Source organism: Cydia fagiglandana, chromosome 15 (genome assembly GCF_963556715.1).
Source record: "Cydia fagiglandana chromosome 15, ilCydFagi1.1, whole genome shotgun sequence".
Classification (NCBI taxonomy): domain Eukaryota; kingdom Metazoa; phylum Arthropoda; class Insecta; order Lepidoptera; family Tortricidae; genus Cydia; species Cydia fagiglandana.
The window spans coordinates 8,210,190-8,219,609 of record NC_085946.1 but is presented as its reverse complement, the minus strand read 5'-3'; the positions used below and the strand labels follow the sequence as shown (position 1 = coordinate 8,219,609).

Genomic DNA, 9,420 nt, shown 5'->3' with positions numbered 1-9,420 from the left:
ATGCAGCAGTAGACAAGGGTGACAGTGAATTAAAGGTTTGTATTATTTATAAGGCATGTCATGGTCACATTTTAACATTTCTAGTACATGCCTAGTCAATTTTGTTTTAATATTAGGGTTCCGTACCCAAAGGGTAAAACGGGACCCTATTACTAAGACTTCGCTGTCCGTCCGTCCGTCCGTCTGTCACCAGGCTGTATTTCACGAACCGTAATAGCTAATAGACAGTTGAAATTTTCACAGATGATGTATTTCTGTTGCCGCTATAACAACAAATACTAAAAACAATAAAATAAAGTTTGGGCGAGCTCGCTCCATCGTAGGCCACGTCTACGCCTCGGCTAGTCTGTGGCCATGAGTAAGCTCATTCATAATAATAATAAAAAAAAAAAGATTTAAATGGGGCTCCCATACAACAAACGTGATTTTTGACCAAAGTTAAGCAACGTCGGGAGTGGTCAGTACTTGGATGGGTGACCGTTTTTTTGTTGCATTATGGTATGGAACCCTTCGTGCGCGAGTCCGACTCGCACTTGCCCGGTTTTTATTTTAAGTACCTACTCTTTGCTCCTAACGTGTAGGTACCACATTGCAGGCGAGCATGCACTGGGCCCAAGACAGAGCGGCTTGGAGTGCGCTGGTGAAAAGTGTCCACATTCGACACGTCCCTCAGCCATGAGGATACGACAAGGAAGATTATAAGTACATGCGTATTCGAATTTTAGTTATTCGATTTGTTTCCGATATTATACAGTTCTCTCAGTATCAAAACTGACATTTCTTCAACCAAACACGTCACTTTAGCTGACCTGGCTACCTACCTATATTTCTGTATAACACACATTGCATCTAACCGCGTTACATGTCTCCCTCGTCCGAGTCCTCAATATCGGCCAGCGCCTGCTTCGCGGTGTTTTCGGCCTCCGCGGCGATGTCACGAGGGACTGCTACTCGGTATCAGTTCAGTACTGCTACTCGGTAACGTCAATGACCATTCAGTTAAGCAATATACCTACAGTTAGAAGGCTATGGTTTCAAAATAAAAACGAGGGTAGTATTAAAAACTGGTCAAGTGCGAGTCGGACTCGCGTTTCAAGGGTTCCGTACATCACACAATTTTCATCATTTTTTTTTGTACGTGAAACGTGACGTAAGTGAAACGTCTTGAAAAACCCGAATGGGTCAATCAAAAACCAGATGTAACATGAAGTTTTCTGGCGTGCTGGCTTATATCTCTACATCTCTGAAGATTAAATGCCGAACAATAGTACAAGTGTCCAAGTGCGAAGACTGAAGACCGAGCTCCGCGTAGAGCTGAAAACTTGGAGCGTCCGACAGGTCCCGGTTCCTAATACAACTTCCGAAAGTGTTTTAAAAGCTAAGGCCAAAGGATATAATACCTACAGGGTGGCCAAAAAATAAGTGTATTCCCGTAACCAGGGAGGTTTTGGGATTATACTGTGCTCAGTACTTTTAGTATGGGACCAACACGAAATCGCGAAAAAAAAGTATCCTTCCATAGAAAACGGACCAGCCAAAATGTATGAAACAGCCAAATTTTTTTTCGCGATTTCAAGGTTGCACGTTGGCAACGGGAATACACTTAGTTTATTTTTTAGCCACCCTGTATACCTAGTGCTTTTTAAAACCCGTAACAATAGTAACCTAATCAATCAGTACAGTCAGCAGCAGAAGTTGCTAAGCGAGCGAGTGGTTTAAAATGATCTGGACGCGACTTTATAGTTAAGACAATAAGAGCATGTCAAGGTAATTTTGAACACCTCGCCCGCTTAGCAACTTCTGCTGTTGACTGTACTACAAGTACCATTGGGGCTGTGTGCCAAATACAGCCTAGTCGCATTTTTTGTCTTCAATCCGACTCACGCTTGAAGCTAAAGGCACGCCTCTTTGGGACGCTTCGAGCCTTCGGCCTTATGTGGATATCGGCCTAGGGCCTTCGCAATTGCTGTCTACATCACGTTTCACTTAAACCATTGCGGCTGTGTCCCTAAAGAAACGTTAACCGCATTTTTGTTCTTAAATCCGACTCACGCTTGACTCTAGATTTCTAATAGGTTTTCCTGTCATCTTTAGGTAAAGGACTATTTTGTGTATTTTTTTCAGAATTTTAGACCCAGTAGTTTCAGAGATAGAGGGGGGGGAATGGAAATTTTTTGTCTATTTTCTTGAATAACGTCTAAACTTTTTATCGTAAATTTATAAGAAAAATATATTTAAGATTCTCACAATGAGCTCTTTCGTTTGATATGCAACACAATATAATTTTCAAAACTTTGTTTTTTAATTTTATCGTTTACCCCCCAAAAGTAGCCCCTATGTTTAAAATTCATTTGTTGACGTTACATATCCATCTTTGGGTCACAGACTTACATATGTGTACCAAATTTCAAGTTAATTGGTCTGGTAGTTTCGGAGCAAATTGGCTGTGACAGACGGACAGACGGACAGACAGACGCACGAGTGATCCTATAAGGGTTCCGTTTTTTCCTTTTGAGGTACGGAACCCTAAAAACGTATTAACTAACCGCGTTACATGTCTCCCTCGTCCGAGTCCTCAATATCGGCCAGCGCCTGCTTCGCGGTGTTCTCGGCCTCCGCGGCGATGTCACGAGGGACTGCTACTCGGTATCAGTTCAGTACTGCTACTCGGTAACGTCAATGACCATTCAGTTAAGCAATATACCTACAGTTAGAAGACTAAGGTTTCAAAATAAAAAACAAGGGTAGTATTAAAAACGTATAATCTAACCGCGTTACATGTCTCCCTCGTCAGAGTCCTCAATATCGGCCAGCGCCTGCTTCGCGGTGTTCTCGGCCTCCGCGGCGATGTCACGAGGGACCAGCTCGTGTTTGCCCTTCGTGTCCTTGCTGACCCATGAGAGCTCCAGCTCGAACTGTTTGTCTTTAAGCTCGTCGTGGACGAGGTAGATGCTGGAAAGAGTGGCTTTCAGTTAGTCAAAAACTATTAAGACGAAACAGGAGCTGAGTTTTAAATATTTTAGGTAAATATACCCGTCTCGCTAACGGAAGCGGCTCCTAAGACTAGTGCATAAAGACAAGGACAAAAGTCCTGCGTAAAAATCTCAAAAATCGAGGTTTCGTACTCGACGGTTTCCTCCTCCAAAACTTAACCAAATTTGGAAATCTAAATGATTATGAAATTATCTGTGTCGGACCGTTTTGCGTTTTTGGCTAATTGATATCTGTTTTGAATACTACGCGTCTCATTGCGGCATAGCCAATGAGGCCATTTTAGCCATTATTGAAGTGCTCTAGCGCCTTAAAAAACAAAAATATCAAAAAAAGCAAAACGGTCCGACACAGATATTGACAATATTAATCTGTGTTGAAAAAATCATTGCTCTAGCTTCAAAAACCACGGAGGAAAACGAGGAGTACGTTTGTATGTAGGAATGATCACTCCTGTTGGCTCTTAAGAGACAACTCACTTACGAAAGAGTAGGTATTGTATATTTCCACAAATGTGCGTGAATCAACTTTTAGAACACTAATTTCGTGTTCCTAGACTCCCTAGCAAAGAAAAATCGATTCTTGTGTGTCCCTGATTTTCGTATAGGAGCAAACTTATTTCTGCTGCGTTACCGTACAAAACGTAACTTTTATCGTATCAAGTTGTTAATTTGTGTTAATTATTTAATTAATACAATAAAAATTAACAACTATTAAGAGAAAATAAACCTATTTACTTACTTATGGATCTAATAATGCCCATGGAAACAAAAAGCTACTAAACTCGTAGAGTTAAAGTGTAAGGCAATAATGTTTATTTTCTCTCAAAGCAGAACTGTAGAACTTTAATATATTATGTTTTGATTGGTTAAAATAAGTATTTAAACCCTTAGTCATCCTACATACACTTGATTACTTTTTCTTATGCAATGTACAGTCGATGTCAAAGATATGTTTACACTTTTTGCCTTATTACAAAGGAGTAAGGTGCAAAAGTGTAAACATATCTTTGACGTCGACTGTACTACTAGAAATGTAGTAGAATATACTCTTGCTGCAAGCAAGATCTTAAAGTATGGAAACATATCCTCCAGTAAACTACCCAATTTTAACTATGTATATTTGAGTAAAGAAATACCTGGCAGGTCCCTTAAATATAACCATTCCTTCCCTTTCCACATCAAATCAATCAAAATAGATTGAAATACTTACATCCTAGCTGCTTCTTTGACAAGTTCTTTAACTGTCAAATCCGCTAACTTGAGCTTTTCAATTTCAGTTTTTGCCGCCTGCTTTGCTTTTCCCACTGCACACCCGAAGTATGACTAGAACGAATAAAAAAAAAACATTAAAACTGTTGTGTCACATTGCATAGTTATTTTCCATTGTATTTTCATGGAAACGCACGATAGTGCTATTTCAGTCAGTCTCAGTACAAAAAGTACTGAGGTTGACTGAATGACAAATACGAATGTTTCCGAGAAAATACGATTAAAAACAATTTTTCACTACAGCCATTGATTTTTTTTTTCTTTGACAAATGGCTCGTTATGAAAAGGGCTTATGTAACTACTCAAAAATTTGTTTAATTTGAATGTCATAAAACCACTGTTTACAGAGTGACTCAGGAGAATGTAACCATCACAACAAGTAATGAAAAAAAAAATTCACCGTTATACATGCAGATTCTGATTAACAGTGCATATTTTTAGATTTCATTTAATTTATTTGCAATAAACATGGTACAGCCGGGCTAGCACATGATTGGCGCGACAGTATCTCGCGGCGACATAGACTACCCGTCTTTTACTAACTATGTTAATAAAAGAGGGACAGTATGTCGCCGCGAGATACTGTCGCGCCAATCATGTGCTTGGGGTGCAGTGGTCCTTATGCTATTAGGTAACATATGATTAACTACATAGTATTAGTAGTAATCTAATTTACTGCTATTAGTTGAAAATACAAAATATTTGTACTTACAAAAGACACCCCGCTAGGGTCAAGCATGTACATCTCAGGACCATTATGTTCTGACCAGGTACCCATCACAATGGAGCATCCATACGGGCGAACAGCGCTGTACAGTGTGTAAGCATGCATGTACATGGACACTCGCTCATTCAAGTACTTGAGAGGCACTGGGATCCCATACTGGTTCCTGTAGCTGGAGGCTTCGCTGCGAGCAGTCTCCACAATTTGTCTGGCGTCGGAAATGAGCCCCGACACAGCCTGAAATGTGTAATGAACAAGATGTCAGTATCAATCAGTGTCATAGGCACCTTCTGTGTAAGGTTTGTGGACATAATTTTTTTGCACACCTCAGTCAAAAATACAGCTTAAAGAAAAACAATAGATCAAAGATAGAGGCAGGCCGCTGGCAGTTTTATCTCTAAAGAACACATATTAGGTTTTTTAAGTATATTGAACCTTAGTCTATGCTTACTAACTGTGGCTCAGTGGCCCCTTTTAGCTATACACTTGTTTGAACCATTTCAATTTTTTTATTGATATGGGTAAAAAATCACAATACTTACAATGCCCACATGTTGATCAGCATGGAAGATCCTCTTGTTCGCACCCGGTTCATACAACTTTGAAGTAACTAGCTTTTCAACCGCAAACACTACTCCGTCCTTTCCTCGGAGACCGATCACTGTACCAGAGTTCTCTACGGCTTTCGCTGCGTATTCTACTTGAAATACTCTGCCGTCCGGCGAGAATTGCGAGGCGGACAGATCATACTGAAATTATGAATCAAGTTTTAGTATATGTACAACATGAATAAGCACAATTTGTATAAATACAAATCCCACTCTTGTAGTATGTAAAAAAAGTATATACATAAGTGTAAAATGTATTTCAGAGAGATATTAAAATCCATAAACGTTGTTTTTTTATGCTTAGTAATTTTTCAACTTTACGATATAACCTAAAGGTAAACTTACTCCAGTTCCAATAGAACTCATCGTTGATCACGTTCTGAAGGCGCGTTGTAAAGAACTTGGTTTAAATGTGAAAAATTATTACAGTTAAAATATTGCCGACTTGTAAAGTAAAAAATTGCAAATTAAAATTATATATATTCGGCTTCGGCGCGATGACAAGCAACTCCTGCTGTCAAAAATCCAGTCAGTTTTCATTGTTCGCGTCATGCCATAATAAAACAGAATCGCGTTCCGTTCCTGCGGTTCCAGTATAGGCTTTTTCTAATTTTAAAAATAAATACATAAAATGAAAGAAAAAAAAACACATATAAAATGTCGTGTACTCTAAATAAAATAAAAAGGAAATAAATTTATTCGATACGGTAGCCTGGAAGGGTAAAAATTTTTTTTAAATAAAAGCGACATCTCTTACTGCGCTCTAACATGTTGCCGTACTAACGTATTCACAGGTTATGAAAAAGTTTGATGGCATATTCACAGATGGCGCTAAATTCAAATCTATGTCTTGTGGTTACTTTACGCGTTATATGACCTGTGGCGTTACGTTACGGAAAGTTGGAGCAGTTAGGTACTTTTTTTAATTCAATGTTGTATCTTTCTATAAAAAACCTGTAGCCAGGCCAGAAACAGACTTTACGTTTTCCGCCGTCGGAGCGAATGAGCCTACCACAATAAAATTAAGTGTCAGTTTGATCGCTTTTCGTTCCTACAGCGAATTAAACTAGTTGCCATTTTGTGTAGAAATTCATTCAGAAAGTGGCCACTAGTTTTCTAGTATTTCTAATAGAAAATAAAATACTTAGGTACCTACTTACCTAATGCGAATCTTCAACACTTCTTAGACATTTCATTACTTACCTAGGTACCTATCTTTTTGTTTTTTCCCTACCTCTTCTCGTAAGCTCGTACAGCTGTAGGTAAGTACATATCCAGACACGCGGCAGCGTGTCAAGCCAAGTTCAAGCAAAGGAACTGGCTAGCCAGCGCCAAGTGTAATATTACACGAACCACTTGGTGCCACTTTTGACCCTTCTACTTATCCCCTCAACTGTGGGAGCGCCTTTCAGGCGGTCATAAAATTGGCGGTTTATCTGTGGCTCAACCTGCCAGGTTCGCATAATTCGCGCCTAAACTTAAGGTAAAATATCAGTGAAACATATGTTTAACTCGCTCTGACATATTTAATCGTGGAGTGAATGAAGCAAGACAGCTAGCAAGCGAACATTTGAATGTTCAACGGTTGAAAAAGTCGTTAACTTTCGTCAGTCAAAAACAGCCACTGTGACGAGTAGGATGTTACGTGTTTTTATAGTAAAATTGTGGATTTTTATGGTGAAACCGGTAAAAAGCTGAGGAAATGTCAGTAAACTTTTGTTAATATTATGTTTGGGTGTGTTTTTAGAATAATATAAGTGCTAAAGGTGTGAAGAAATGACATGCCAAGTCATAGCCGAAATTTTCTTACTCGGTTTCTTATTATTTGTATAAGTTTTACTATGTCTCAAAACAATCATAATATGTCGTAGTTCATATAGATTATATTAAATACAATGAAATTAGCTTAAAATCTGTTTAAAGTGAATAATAGCTATCAAACTAAATAACGGTCGGCACATAACCTCTCGGGCTGTCGCAACAGACTGGACGAGCACCTGCCAGGCTGTCGCCACAGACGGCGCTGTCATGTTACTAACGCACGTTTGCATAGCATGGACATTCCACTTACTAACTAATTCTACGATACTTCTCTTTCCACATAGGCTATAATAACACAGCTCAGCGCAACTGTAATGAGTGAGAGCAAGCAAAACATTTAATTTGTAAGATTATAGTTTGGTTCATGAAGTCTTTATACTGAGATTGACGAGTATAAAAAAATTAATATAAATTAATTATGCAAGGCTTTTAATATGGGTGCTAGGCGACAGTGATGATGATGATGATGATGATGATGATAATAATGATGGTGGTGGGGTTTGCTACTAAGATTTTAGGTGTTACTCTTCACACATTCTGAAATATCCCTTTATTGCTCTTACGGTCTAGGTATGTCCATATTAATCAAACCATATAGATGTGATTTGGTCTATATTTGTCTTGTTTTCAGATTAAGTTTTTAGATGTTTTTTGTTTAATAAGAACAAGTGCGATTATTTATTATTAAATATTGTTTCATTAATACCCTGAGAAACGGAATTTATTTGGATTAAGGCTGCTGGTTGCTGTGATTTTTCAACATTTTGTGGGCTATCAATGGTGCATGAATAAATAAAAGCATTTTTTAAACATTTCTTACCATATAACTACTGCACCTGCATTACTATTACTTTGGCCACAGATAGTTTACAACTTAAATTTCTTATTTATGTATAAAATTATTACATAGGGCGTGGTAGGACTCCACAATACATGTAATTAGAAACTTATTTACGTGCGCCATTTCTTGGGCAGACATAATTTCAATAAAGTTTTCAAATGGTATATATCATGTATTTAATTGATAAGCCTGACATTGTATGCTTTTTTGATGTGTATGATTACATTATGTACATAATTAGAGTAACAGATATGCCTAAAAACTGTTTATTTTTTTATTACAATAGAAAATGAAAGATACATTTCGGTACCTATAATTTGAATTCGACTGTACAGTTATTTTATGTTAGTTTAATGGTCGTAATTTTAAGTAGCAGTTAGATAATTAAATAAACGGCAGAAAAAATACAAACTATAGACTGTATCATTGTAAAAAACGGAATAAATCGCAATTTTCCACTTGCACGTGGACCTAGAAACCCTGTCTGTGGAGCAGACCCCTTAGGCTGCCACAGATGAGGGGGAGCGGCCATATTCATCTCCCACAGCTGAGGGGTTATAACTCAAAACATCTTTAACGTAAACACATAAAACTGTGTGTGTGTTTAATTATATCCATAAGGACATCTAGAAGCCCAAATTTCACGAAGCTAGCTCAAACGGTTATAAAGATATGAAGGTCAAAAAGTCGTAAATTTTAAGACTGACTGACAGACTTATAGTACCTAAACCTAACCTACTTCAAGATGACCTAGAAGGATGAAATTTGGAATCCAGCTCAGTTATTGTGTGAAAGCGTAGGAAAAAATCTAAAAATAAAAAAAAGTTATAAAATAGGGGGGGTCCCCATACAAAAAAAAACATTTTTTATTGTGACTGACATATAAGTACCTAAACCTAACCTACTTCCAGATGACCTAGAAGAATGAAATTTGGAATCCAGCTCGGTTATTGTGTGTAAGCGTAGGAAAAAATCTAAAAACAAAAAAAGTTAATAAATAGGGGGGGTCCCCATACAAATTTCTTTTTTATTGTGACTGACATATAGTACCTAAACCTAACCTACTTCCAGATGACCTAGAAGAATGAAATTTGGAATCCAGCTCGGTTATTGTGTGTAAGCGTAGGAAAAAATCTAAAAATAAAAAAAGTTAAAAAATAGGGG

The 9,420-nt window shown here is 37.9% G+C and overlaps 1 protein-coding gene across 3 annotated transcripts; it reads right to left on the bottom strand.

Moving 5' to 3' along the window:
• Window positions 1–826: 826 nt before the first annotated feature.
• LOC134671280 (proteasome subunit alpha type-3) lies at window positions 827–6,129 on the bottom strand. Of its 3 annotated transcripts, none has more exons than XM_063529090.1 (6): window positions 5,940–6,129; window positions 5,529–5,735; window positions 4,975–5,223; window positions 4,204–4,316; window positions 2,817–2,952; window positions 827–900 (listed from the first exon to the last, which is right to left on the bottom strand). In XM_063529090.1, the coding sequence occupies exons 1-6, from the start codon at window positions 5,958–5,960 to the stop codon at window positions 859–861; spliced, it is 768 nt and encodes a 255-aa protein (XP_063385160.1). In that variant the 5' UTR covers window positions 5,961–6,129; the 3' UTR covers window positions 827–858. The 3 variants fall into 3 exon arrangements, with proteins under 3 accessions (XP_063385160.1, XP_063385159.1, XP_063385158.1); XM_063529089.1 differs by lacking the exon at window positions 827–900 and adding an exon at window positions 2,534–2,613 and having other exon boundaries at window positions 2,838–2,952; XM_063529088.1 differs by lacking the exon at window positions 827–900 and having other exon boundaries at window positions 2,746–2,952; window positions 5,940–6,128.
• Between the last annotated feature and the right edge of the window lie 3,291 nt (window positions 6,130–9,420).